The sequence below is a fragment of the Chelon labrosus genome (assembly GCF_963514085.1).
Source record: "Chelon labrosus genome assembly, chromosome: 10".
Classification (NCBI taxonomy): Eukaryota; Metazoa; Chordata; class Actinopteri; order Mugiliformes; family Mugilidae; genus Chelon; species Chelon labrosus.
In genome coordinates this window covers 27,092,465-27,105,916 of record NC_140360.1, presented here as the reverse complement: position 1 = coordinate 27,105,916, position 13,452 = coordinate 27,092,465, and the positions used below count along the sequence as shown (strand labels likewise).

At 39.8% G+C, this 13,452-nt stretch overlaps 1 protein-coding gene across 1 annotated transcript; it reads right to left on the bottom strand.

The window, feature by feature from the left end:
* Positions 1-1,211: 1,211 nt before the first annotated feature.
* LOC311494996 (uncharacterized protein) lies at positions 1,212-5,182 on the bottom strand. The gene is made up of 4 exons (XM_084554278.1): positions 4,667-5,182; positions 3,034-4,082; positions 2,582-2,898; positions 1,212-2,203 (listed from the first exon to the last, which is right to left on the bottom strand). Exons 1-4 carry the CDS (start codon positions 4,892-4,894, stop codon positions 1,833-1,835), a joined length of 1,965 nt encoding a protein of 654 aa, XP_084410404.1. The 5' UTR covers positions 4,895-5,182; the 3' UTR covers positions 1,212-1,832.
* Between the last annotated feature and the right edge of the window lie 8,270 nt (positions 5,183-13,452).

Genomic DNA, 13,452 nt, shown 5'->3' with positions numbered 1-13,452 from the left:
AGAATTTGGTCAGAATCTGATCTATTGGCCAGGACTTTGCAACATGACTGGACTGGTGTAATCAGTGATGTGTCCATCCTTATGATTTCATATTCACTTTGCTTGGTGTGTTTTTAAAAATGCAGTGTGAATACATAGGAGACCACAGCTGAGAGGCAAATATAGACGATAATTTTTTTTTCAGACCAATTATATATTGCTGCCAAAAGACCATCATTAAAACAAAATCAAAGGGGAGAACTGTGCTGTGTACAGCTTGCTCATATACTGTATATATATATGTGTTTTTTTTGATTTTATGGAATTGTTAAACAGCTTGGGTGTATTGGTAGGTCATCCATATCTCCAAGGCCCAGTTTTCAAAGTGCAACCACAGATTGGTCAGTCATCTCACTGCCAGAAGAAATAATGTTTTTTTTCCCCATTCCTCCAAAAGGGAGATGTCAACTTTGGATGTGCATGAGTGTTCTCTAGCACTTGTCGCTGAGGTACATCTACTCTTCTCACTCTCCCACTTGTTTTTCTTCCATTTAAGATGGAATAAAAAGACTTCGTAATACTCTTCTTTTCAGCTGAGGGTCTGTCTGCTTACTGTAGCAGGAAACATCTTGGGTAAAATTCCAAAAGCAGCGCACCTTTAGAATAATAATCACCTCACAGTGGACTTTTGTGACACCCTGCAGCCTCGCTGATGGATGAGCTATATTGAATCAGAAAGATGACAGATGTTATCCGAATTAACACATCCCCCCAAAAATTCCCCCGCTGTCTCAAAGTCCGCCATATGAGCATGATTTGTTGTCAAAGGGGACAGCAGGAGTGTCTTTTTAATCAACTGGCACAAAGGGAGAGCTGCTGTCGGCTGACAGCAGCGAGGAATGGGGGAAAAGTCAAATGTCAGACTTGAATCCCTCTCTAGCATTGATTTCATTTCAATCGGTATCAGTGTTGTATAAAGTACTTAACAATCACACTCAAGTAAAAGTATCGGTAGCTCTCCAAAAAATGACTTTGGTAAAAGTCAAAGTCACTGACTGAAATATTACTTGAGTTAAAGTCTTAAAGTATCTGAAATTTCTTGCACTTAAGTATTACAAGTACTGTAAAAATAAATGTACTCAAGTAATGTAATTAAAAGTACAAGTAAAAGTAAATAACAAGCAAAGGCAGTCTGAAGTTCCTTTTTTTTTATTATGATTTACTTGGTCAAGTACACTATGAGGCTACCAGTTAGGACCAGTTGATCCGTGTAAACCATTTCTCACATGTCAGCCCAGAACATTGCACAACAGTGCGAATCACACCATTAATAGAAAGGTGGCAAGTGCAGATTTTTTTTTTCCTTCTACAGACATGACCAATGGCATCACATCAATACAAGTCAAATAGGGAGAAAACTGAAGCTTATCTGGCTTGTGAAGGAGTCCAGTTTGAAAGCCCTTTTTGTAAACCTTTTAAAAATAAAAAAAAAGTCAGCATTGAAAGTGAGGCGAATCACCAAGCAAGGAAAAGCTGCCATTACTGCACTTTAAAACTAGAGGTACACAAAACCAATTGGCATTATTTTAACAAAACACAAATTGGCAGAAGAGAGGAGATCAGTTTGAAACCCCCTGTAAACTCTTAAAAAAGTGCTGGAAATGAGGTCACAGAAAACACTATTGCTACCCTTCTTGCACTTTTGAGCCAAAATCTTAACATTTTACATAGAACCAACTTTGCAAAGTCAAGCCCCTCATCCCAACCCCCACACACCTTTGCCCTTGGCCTTTACTTTTCTCCCTCTTCAACTTAAACCTTATTTGAGGGCGTCCTTGCTCATAACCCCATGATCACTTGAAACTGTAAAACTTTTTGTTCATCTTCAAAAGCAGCTGGCTTTCAAAATGCCTAGAATTTAGCCGTACTCTTCGTGGGCTGAAAACAAGGCCTGCTATGCTGAAGAGCCTTTCGCATGCTGCCGACGCTGGGACGGGCGTGTTGAGTTTGACAGACAACTTGCAGACAGAAGGAAAGGACTTAAGCAGGTCCATGTGGTCAGCGGAGCAGGAGAGGTAGGCATCAAATTGCTTGACGCCATCTTGGGTCTTTGATGATGCTTGCAGAGAAGAGAAGAAGTCATCCTCGTCTGATGAACTCGACCTGATCACATCACCTGGCTGCATCGAGGGATCCTCGATATGCTGCTTGATGTAATCGATTCCTGAAATGTAAAAACAAAGAAGGGTTATACCCAGGGATATAAGTCAACTTCTCATCACTAGCTAAATTTGGCTCGTTGATTTGCACTAGTCAGACATCCACTCACTACCAGTGAAAGTGGCTACTAAGCTTCATTTTCTACCAGCCAAACTGAATTTACCAGAATTTGGCCGGTCGGCGGGTGTTAATTTAGAACCCTAGTTATAGCACTTATTAATGCAACTCTACCATGTCATCTCTGCCTGAACAAGTGAAACATTAAAGCATTTGATTCGCTCCCCATGTTCCTTTTCATGCACCAACCAATATGCAAACCCAATATGTTGATACTAACTGTCAAGGCATAGACAAACTTAAGTACAGTATATGTATGCCTTACCCATTTTAATGGTAGCATCATCCTTCGTCCATGTCGTCCGGAATTTTGGAAGAAGAATTGCAGCTGCAACCAGCTCGGCATCCATGAACATGTGCCCGAAGCGGTTCTGAATTCCAGACTGTAAAGCATCAACAAGAGGCTTGCAGTACTTCAGCTGCAACTTCACCTTCTCGAGTTTGACCTGCAGCAGTTGAATTGTAGGAAGCAGCCACCCCATTTGTGCCTTGGTTTCTGCTTGCAATATGTTGGTTGCCTGGGCGACAGGGCTCATTACAGCAGCATATTCTGTCAGAAATGCGAGTTCGGCTGGGTTGAACCTGCGCACACACAAACACACACAAAAAATTATGCATGATAGGAAGTGAACAGCGTCTGTGATGCATTAAACCTCTATTATATGGAGCAGTCATTCCACTTTTATCTCATCATTTTTAAATCTTCGGCCTACTTACATTGGGACCTTCAGGTCAGTGGCAATGGCTCTCAACGCTGCTTCTCCCTTCTCTTTAGAAATCCTGAGCAGGCGTTCAACGGCCATGAACAAGGAATTCCATCTCGTTTTATTTGGTCTTAGAAGCTGAAGGGAACAGACATCTTCAATCAGCTCAGCTGCAAGTGTGGATCTTCCACATTTGTTCCATAGGCCATAACACTTTCCAAATGTTGCATGGTGCAGCTTCTTGTATGCGTCGCTGGAGGTTGCAGTAGAGGAATCTTCACTGGCGATAAGATTCAGGAGATGGCATGCACAGCGTTGGTGTCTCGGTAGCTGAAATTCGAACCCATCATCTTCATTCAGAAGAGCTGCTGTGTCAATGTACTCCACATCTTCCTCCTCATCTGCTCCATCCCCTTCCTCTTCAGACTGTGCAGACTCTTCAGCAACTTCTTCATTGTTGTTTTCGTCTTCCCCAAACACACGAAAGGCCTTCAGAAAAGTTGAACCGTTGTCAGTGGTTGTTCGCACTATCTTGCCTCTAATATCAAATTCTGCATGAATGTCATTCAAAGCATTGGCCAATCGGTCGAACGTGTGGGATCCTCTCAGCTGCCGGCACGCCAAGGCTGCTGAACATCGCTCGAGATTCTCCGGGTCAATCCAGTGTGCCGTAACCCCAATGAACCCTCGCCTTCTGACTGACCAACAGTCAGTAGTAGTAGCGATGTATTCGACCCCCTTCATTGTCTCAATCAGAGCTGCTTTCATTTTGTTGAAGACATCTTCAATCTTGGAGGTGAGAGTCACCCGGGACATCATTTTGGCATTAGGGACGAGGTCACTGACAAATTCTCTGAAGGGTTCCTGCTCAACTATTGAGAAAGGTCGAAGCCCATGTACAACATAATTCACAATGGCCTTGTCAACGGTCTTCTGAGGGGTCATGGACACGGTCTGGGTTAATGTGGTCTGCTTGCTGCTGGGGGTGGGTGGTCCACTGGCCCTTTTTCGTTTTGCTGTGGTCAACTCAACATATTTTTGAAGATGGTGCGGATGCTTTCTCTAAAACAGACAAGAAAATGAAATTAAATGTCAGCCTGGAAACAAATTGCCTCACCCAGTTACAAAGAGGGGGGGGGGGGGGGGCTAATGGCTTTAAAGTTTAAAATAAATAAAATCATAGTATTATTTTGTTTAAAATTACTGCGGCTGTACAATTAAGATAATTGACACGGTATAAGTTGTTTGACGCATCTGGGATTTACAACGAAAGTTTAAACTAGAACTTGCCGGTTCAATTAAACACACACACAGACACACACACACACACACACGCTGGCGGGACAGGTCGCACTGGACGACAAAGACAAATGGATAAATAATACGCTAATACGCAAAATGTAAAAGTAGTACACGTTAAATGTTTTGTTTTTAACATGCATGCCTATCGCTATCGTTTCACTTGGCCTATAGCACGCTTCTTCCTTCCCTAGACCCAAAAGGCTAGCCTGCTACAGCCATGTGGAAACGAAACGCTGCCGCACACGAAGTTAATTCCTTCAGGTTATGCTCAGAATTCCACATAAGTCCATGTAATGTCCATCATATACATACTGGACTGCATAAACTTCATGAAACCCACTTACCTCAATATGTTTCTTCAGGTTGGACGGAGAGTTCCTGTATGATAGGATCTCCACATTTCTTGGAAGGCATAGCAGGCACTTCATCCGGTACGATGAATCCCTGACATCGGAAAATGAAAACAAACGGCTCAAATAAGGCCACGGGTGCTCGTCGGGTTGTGGTTCCCCTTCATTTGTAGTCGACGTTGTCGCTGTCGCTGTGTCTGGCGTCTCCTCTTCTTCTTCCATTGTTGACTGCGAGACTCGCAGGTGTTGTCAATGTAGGCTAAGCAAAGGTAATTGCCAACAAGCCCGGGCATGCACTAACTTCGCTGCGTCAGACAGTGAGGGTGGGGCGGAGCCAAAACACTGTTTCCTTTTATTTCTTTGTTTTGTTTCATTTTTTTTTTTTTTTTTTTTTTTTTTGTAACGAGTAACGAAATGGGACTTTGAAAATATATCGGAGTAAAAGTATGCAATTAAGCTCGGAAATATAGTGAAGTAAAAGTGAAAGTTGTAAAAAAAAAATCAACTCCAGAAAAGTACAAAGTATCCCAAAATATACTTAAGTACAGTAGTGAAGTATTTTTACTTCGTTACTATACAACACTGATCGGTATGAAGAGAACTGAAATGATGAGAAACCAAATAAAACTAATGGCTCCTTAAAAGGTTTAACCACGTTAATCACAATAATAATGTGACGAAAGGCCTAATTAGTATTTTTCTGGACTGCAGGTTCACTGAAACAAAAGTTACTATTAAGCAACACATGTGGGCAAAGACGTATACTGGATTTTTTCAAAGCTGCTTCTCATCGCATAAATATTATAATTGTCATAATGAATGTATTATGCATTGGATTAACACAAACTCCTTTTAACGTCAGAACTTTTCTGACACGCCATTAACTCTTTTGAATGGCAGGTTCAGTTTCAAAGCCGTGCCAGATGGTTCTCTCATTGCATTTAATGTTGATGTGAGTGGAGTTACTACTAAATTAAACACACGGCTAAGAAGAGAGCGTTCTCTGCTTAGCAGGGAGCCTTCTGAGCACCTGAGATGTTGATAACAGTATTACAAACTTATAAAAATATCCCTCCTAGGTACATTTAAAACAGATTTTAGATTAATTTGTGTTAATCACACATTAACTATGGAAATAATATGATTAGTGAGATAAAGTATGTATTTATATCTAATAAATATATATATAGCCTCAAAGAAATTATCTGGACTGGCTCTCAGTGTATGAGAAGTTGCAAATACATATAAGCATGTAATATGTGACACAAGATATATTACATAATGATCAGTAATTCCTTTCTATTATCATTATAGGCTGTGTAATGACACTGAACTTGCACGGTCTGTCACAAAACTTAAGTCCAAAAACATGTGGACGTGAGGTATGTCACTTTAGTATACCAATGTGCTGTACCCTGCACTGTTTCTCTGCTTGCTCTTGATATGTCCTCCCCAGGGATGATAAAAAATATCCCACCAAGCAACCAACTTCCATTTCCAACATCATCACTTGTGCAGAGTTTGCTGCAATGAAAGAAAACCAGTATTTGCAGAATTTTTTGCAGATTGTTCATAGAAAATATGCCTCTGTGCTGCTATTTCCCATTATCCACTGATGGAGCTGTCTTGTTGCAGGGAAACAAGCCGCACCCACTGATTCAGTGATACTGGTGAGTGTTATTGAAAACTCTGCCTGGTATACGTGATATGTGCTAAATGTCAGAGGCATGCAGGGGTTAAATTAGGCCTGAGCCCACTGGAACAGAGATTAACATTCGGACATTCAAACTGCAGCCTGTCAGAAGTTCACCTCTGTCTCCTTCAGTATCACAGCTCATCTCTACACATCACTTCAGACATGCTGTCACATGCTGTCCTCACAAATGTAGACTGTGCCATTTTTGTCTTTATTAAACAGGTAAACAGGTTATTAAAAGAAAGGGGGAGTTTTACAAATTTCTATGCGCTTGACAGAGCACCTGTAACTTCATTATTTAAACCATCTGACATGCCATTGTGACTTTACCGGTTGATTGGAGATATTTCCCCCCACAAATTTAAATGTCTTTGAATACACGCTAACATGAATCCAACATATTGTAGAATATGTTGAATATATGAATGGATAAATGGAAGCAGAAGATGTTATCTTTCAGTCAGAAATACACACATTCAGTGACATACAGTAGCTCTCTCATGCTGGGCACCACTTCACTCACAGGCAGCGCAAGACTAGTGGAGTTGTGACATTCCCGAATGAGCCAAATCTATTGACTGGCTCTTTAAAATGAACGATCGAAGCCGTGCCGGAGCTCCTCCTTTCCATTAGTACTTATTTGATATGCAAATATCACATGACGTCATCTGAAGGTTTTTACTGAATTTCCCACAAGATAAGTAAAGTATCTACCTAGAGTCAATGAATCAAACTCAGATATCCCACCAATAGAATATTGGTGGGATGTTTAAATTTTGAGGGATTCTGATCCAAATCTTACCCTATCATTCCTCCTAGTGATTTTCCCCAGATAAAATGAGTTAACCCAGACTGGTATCTTAAAAATAAGTAAATATCAAGATGAGCCAGTCTCTTGAACGGGTCCACAAGATCTGGCTCTCTTCAAAGAGCCGCAAATCCCATCTCTAAAGACCAGCCTTGGTCTGTCCCTCTAAGCCTCCTGCACACAAAGAGGAGGACCCGCCTCTATTGCTGCTGTGACAATCACAAGGCCACATGTGACATGCTGGCTCTATCAGGTTCCCCGTGATTGACCGAGAGACTATTCAGTCCCCAGCTGACTAAGTTCCCAGACACAAGGACGCTTGCTGCAATATTATTTGAAAAGAACAGAAAACAACATTTACTTCACCCATGAATCCTTGTGCAATCATTTTTGCAAGATATTCCTGGCTAAAATGTGGTAGCTCCTATCCACAACAGTACAGCTATTGAGGCAAGTATATTATAATGCCAAGAGTGTGGACATTGTTATAAGCCAATATGCATCATTCTGTAACTTGACCAAAAACTCCACAAGCACAAGAGATGTAAGATAACAGGTATACTTATGCATGGCAGTGGCACTAACTGTCCACTTTGGTTTCCACATTTATGTGTTTTTTTTTTTTAAAAAGCTATGTATGCGTGGTTATAAAGCAACTGACAGACAATTAGGATATTGACATTGGTGGCAATTGACATGGTATGTTTATAAATGGCAGTTACCCTACTCACTCTACTCACTCACCCAATTTTGTGAAAAAAGCTTTCCTGCACAGCAAACAGGTGAGCGGCTGCACCATTCAATGTTTCATCAGTAAAATTGCTGGGAACAAAGTGGCTGCATTCAGGAAGAGTCCCACACCATCAGGGCTGGCGCCACTTTTTTATTTTCCAAAATCCAAATTAAATCAGCGTCTTATTCTAGCTTGTCAAGAAGATTATTACAGAAGTTTTTTCTGTTTTGATGCATAGTTGCAATAATATTTGCAATAGTGGGATTCTGCCATCATATCGTATGCTGTAATTGCCTCAGTGAAAAGATATTTTTGTGCAGGCAAGAATTTCAGTGTTTCCTGAACAATAAATTAATGAATAACAAAGACAACAACAACAACAGCCGTTCCTTTGAGACTTCATAGTGCATGATGCAGGTGAAATCCAGTTTCCATCAAATTTATTTCTAAAAACTAAAAAATAAGTAAATACTACTACAGGGAATGTTCTCACCTGTCCCTAGTAGTGTCTGGTCACATAGATTGTCATTGTCATTGTTACTCTGGACAATGCACACCACACAGAACATAGTGTAGACAGATCTCTTATTGGAACATCTTTCTATGGAGAACATAGTCTCTGTGTAAATCAACAGTGTGGGTTTTCACTAACAGGTTCACAATGCCAACACCTTGTCAACCTTCACTGAAGCCCTGTTGGGTTGGCACACATTTCTCTATGGCAAGAAAAACTCAATGAAGTCAAGAGAAATGACAGTCCATTAAAACTTTAACCCCTTGACTCCTGAATCGTTTTTTCAATTATATAAAGAAATTAATTATTTGTGTTTTTGCTTACCACTCCAACCGGTCCTACGAGAAACTAGTGCTTGCAAAAGGTTCCTAGGTATTTTTTGAATGTGCACAAACCAACATTGGAGGATTACATGCGTTATTTCGGCTGCAGTCTGAATGGAAACAGTGCGTCGCGAATTTGCGACACTCGGCGACAAGGGGTTAAGACCTGAAGGTGGATCAGGCCTTCTTGGTCAAATTGCTGCAAGAAGCCACTAGTGAGGAAGTAGAAAACAGCTTGGGCCGAGAAACACAAGGAATGGACATTACACCAATGGAAATCTGTGCTAACTCGAGAGATGGATTAAGTTGGACTGTAGAGTGAAGGTAAAACAGCCAACAAGTGCTCAACCCCTCTGGGAACACCCTTCCATGTGGCTACCTCAGGAAGCTGACTGAAATAATGCCAAGACTGCAAAAATCCATCATCAAAGCAAAAAGTAGCTCCAAACTTTTGACTGGTACTGTAGTTTTGGGGCTACATTATTAATGTTAAAACTTTGATAGTCATCTGTCGAGCAGTTGTCAAGTCTAATGCCATCTTCACGCTATATGCAATAATGTTACAGACCTGCCAAGCGTAGCCAGCTACATTGTCGCAGTTCAGACATTGTTCAAGTGTTCATTGTTGTTATGTTGTCATCCACTTGAAAAAGAACATGAAACAACCATATGTGTAGCTGATGCTTCTCCACGTCATTGGAGCACCGTAGTGCATCATATCTGACACCCACCGACAAGTGTTGAGCATCAGGTCGTAGCTTCACATGAATGGCTTCCATTGAAAATGACTTGCAGCACACATACTTTATCGACACTGGCGGAGGACCAGAGACCAACTGAATAACCAGTTTATTCCTGGTGTCTAACATATCAAAATTTTTCAGACAATTTGTCATGTGTATTTTATCTTTGCTGCCGTCGCAGTTTATTAGCCTTGACCTTTCAACGCTGGAACAAATACATGAGCTGTCTCAGCAGACAGTAGCACCGGTCTTGACAAGCTGCTGGAACTCCATTAATTAAGAAAGTAATATTACAAGAAAAGGAGAAAGAGGTGTATGCAGTGCGTGAACTAAACTGAAATATTATGTAGTGTGCTATATATACACATGACACATACTTAAAAGCTAAATGAGAATTACAACCTGGTGTAGAGCGCCTGATGTTCCCTTTAAATTCAATAACTATGTCTCAGTCTTTTCAGACTTTTGACCACTCTTGGTCAGTTAACATTTCTCAACCTTTTCAATTACATGCTCAGCAGGTCCTATGCACAGAATGTATAAAGACTTTGATGGTATAAGCCGATTTTCTCCTTCGCTTCAATCCTAATTGAGTCTCATCGAGCTGCTGATTGGATCATGATAGGACTCGCAGTCATCTGATTTCTTGCCAGCTGTAATGTCTTTTTTTTTTTCTTTTTTTTTAATCTAATTAAATAAATTGGCAATGTTAAAGCGATTTATTACTACTAAGTCTTTTCAGCAGTTCCACTGAGATTGAGTATTTATTCATCACAATCTGGACCCTAATAGAAATTAATATGACATCATGTTTAATTACTAAAAAATTGCTTACATTTAATTATTTCTGCGTTATTGTGGATTTACAAAGGAGACTTATTTGAAGGCCTTAATTTAAATCCTCATTATTTAGGACCTCAAAAGCAGACTAATTATAATGGGTTTAAAAACAGTCATCTAATCTATTATTTGTCATTTTTATTGTGTGTTTTATCAACTTTTTAAAGCCAACTGGAAATCAGCAGCTGAAGTTTGGAACGCTCAACTGTGTTGTTGGTCCAAAAATAATAATAATAATAAAAAAAACGATTAATTGGCAGGCAGACACACAATGGTTTGCGATGCCCTGCACCACGAAAACAATCAGTTCATTTGTCATGCTTAAATTCCTGTCGAGTGATACTTTAAATTCTCAATACATACGGTCTGTACATCAGAAACTCATTATGTGCTTATTACCAGGCAATTAGGCAGCACTGAGCATGTAAGCCAGTTCAAGAGATGTCTGACACTGCTGTTTATGCTAAATAATAGGCTAAAAATACTGCAGTTTGGAACTCAATCTGCAGAAATTCTTGCTTATATTTGTCATATACATGTACCCTTGGTCTTCAAAATGTCCTCTGAACTGTAGAGCTGAGTGGGCTGGGGCTAGACTGCAATATTAGCAGAGTTATAGCAAAATTAAACTTTTATTAAAAGTCACACAACAGCCAGACAGCGTTGTGTCTCCTTCTTATGAGTATGGTGCCGTTTGTTTCATTTCACTGTCTACTGGAAGTCCTTAATATAAAGGTTCTGTTACATATAAATAACGTGGATTATTATTCACTTTTAATTCAAGGAACTACAGCTGTTATTATTAGACTTTCTAGTGCCAGCCGATAGCAGGAAAAGGCGTCAGTCACAATTGGTTTGACAGCATGAAATATTTATTAGATCAGTTTTTGGAAGCATTAAATTTAATACATAAATATGTGCTCCCTGATCTACAGCAGTACTGAATTCTTGGCTCAGAGTTATCCCTAATATATGTTCAATATTGGTGGCCTTGAAAATCCCAGATCCCAGTACGCTGGTATAGATTTAAAGTAGCAGCTTCTGAATGCCGACTCTGTTGTAATAAGGCCCAAGGAGGCTTAAGCGGCACATTCATCCTCCCTGTGGTCCTCCCGGCTCTGCCCCTTCATCTCGTCCACTAATCCTTCCTTTGCGCATTCCTAAGGTAAGGTAAACTGAGGGAACTGTGCAGAGGTGGCAGTTCACGGTGCATGTTAGGCGACACTTCTGATATGGGTTATTGTAATTCATCTCACACAGGAAAGCTGACTTCAGGTTATATCCAGGCGTACTGTATGTTGAAAATTCAGTTGTGGTGGACAGTAGTGGACATTTTCTGAGTTTCAAGCACTTGTTGGAAGTTTTCTTTTTGTCGAGGAGCACAGTTGAACTTTGCTTGAGGAAGGCTATCTGCAGGAGTACTTAGCTCTGCTGACTGGAACAATGAACAAATTCAAAAATACATTACTGTCAATAAAGCCACTCTTAAATGTATTTAGCAGTGTTATTTTGTGGGGTATATCTTGCTTAACTGAAAAAAACCCTGACCCTGCAAAATGATGTGGCTACGACAGAGAACTGATGATGAAGTATTGGAAGTGACAACTGTAAGATGCGGTCTCTACACTTATGTTATGAGTGTGAAGTTGCGGCTCAGATGTAAAAAATTACAGTCTGGTAGCAAGGCCAGAGACCGTAATATCAGACACATACTGATGCAACCAGCACAACAAATATGTTGTACACCTATATGAATATTGGATGTTCCCATATGCAAACAGAAATAGTGCGAACCTGCTTTTTAAAGCAAACACATGGACAGCAAAACTAACTGTAAAATCATTTTAGCTTCTTTATCACAACTGTTTTAGAGGCACAAGGGAGACCTACACAATATTAGGAAGGTGGTCATAATGTTATGCCTGATCAGTGTATGTATATAACAGAAATATGACTGAATGTGATTAATATTTCAGCAGATATTCATGTCTCCTGGGAAATATGACATTGGTGATAACAGGGTTGTCGTGTAAAGGTCAAAATGGAAATGTCTAGTATTTGGTTTGAGAAAAATAATTATGACCAAAATATTATGAACAATTACTTGCAAAATGCATGTATTTAGAGCTGACTAGTATTTGTTAGCAGCCACAGTTCAAGTTAGAGCGTGCAGTTTACCAATTTACAAGGTTTGAGGTTTGATCCCTGGTACCTCCACACGCCAAAGTGTCCTTGGGCAAAACGCTGAACACAGCTGCATTTATGTGTGTGTGAATGGGTAGGAAACACTGTAATGCGCTTTGAGGACAGCAAAGGTAGAAAAGCACTATACAAGTGCAGAACATTTACCAAGGATAACTAATGTATTTGGTAGGCAAATATTAGCAGCTAAAGCATAGTAGTAATGAGTAATGACGTAATATTGACAAGAAAGTTGCATTTCACATCTTAAAAAGTTCTGAAATTATTGATTTCTGTCTTTAATGCCAAAAACCTGGCATTTAAGAGGTGTGTGCAGACTTTTTATATATCCATTGTACTTAGCCGCAGCCGCTACACTACGAAATTCATTTTCTGGTATCAAAAACGATATTGTACTATGGATTCCATTTATACCAATTTACCACAGTGTTCTGAAATCTTAGTCTGTGTAGTGATTCCACACAGGAGGAAATTAAGATGGATGGTTAAAACAAGAATATAATTTAATAAGACAATGACAACAAACCAGCATTTACCACGTGCCACTGAGTGGTCAAGAATAATTGGACATCCATGCAAAAAAAAAAAAAAAAAAAAACATACAACAAAAAATGAATTCTCTTCTTCCCACAACAAGAATAATAAAAAGCCACCTGTAATAGAAATTTACTAATGACCTATATAGTCTCAGGGAGGGAAGTAAAAAAATAAAAAATAAAAAATGTGGCTGCATAAATGTGCAAACCCTTAAACTAATACTTTGTTGAATCGCCTTTTGATTTTATTGCAGCACTTTTGGGTAGAATCTATCAACATGTCACATCTTCACTTGGCAATATTTCCCCAGTCTTCTTTGCAAAAATGCTCCAATTTGAGTCTGGTCTGTTCAGATCTTCAACTTCTTCAGATCACCCCACAGAT

Coding starts and splice junctions, on each gene's coding strand:
- LOC311494996 (XM_084554278.1), bottom strand. CDS start 4,894: ATGGAAGAAGAAGAGGAGACGCCAGACACAGCGACAGCGACAACGTCG. Junction 2,899..3,033: donor ACTGACCTGAAGGTCCCAAT/GTAAGTAGGCCG, acceptor GTGTGTGCGCAG/GTTCAACCCAGCCGAACTCG. Junction 2,204..2,581: donor TGATGCTACCATTAAAATGG/GTAAGGCATACA, acceptor TTTACATTTCAG/GAATCGATTACATCAAGCAG.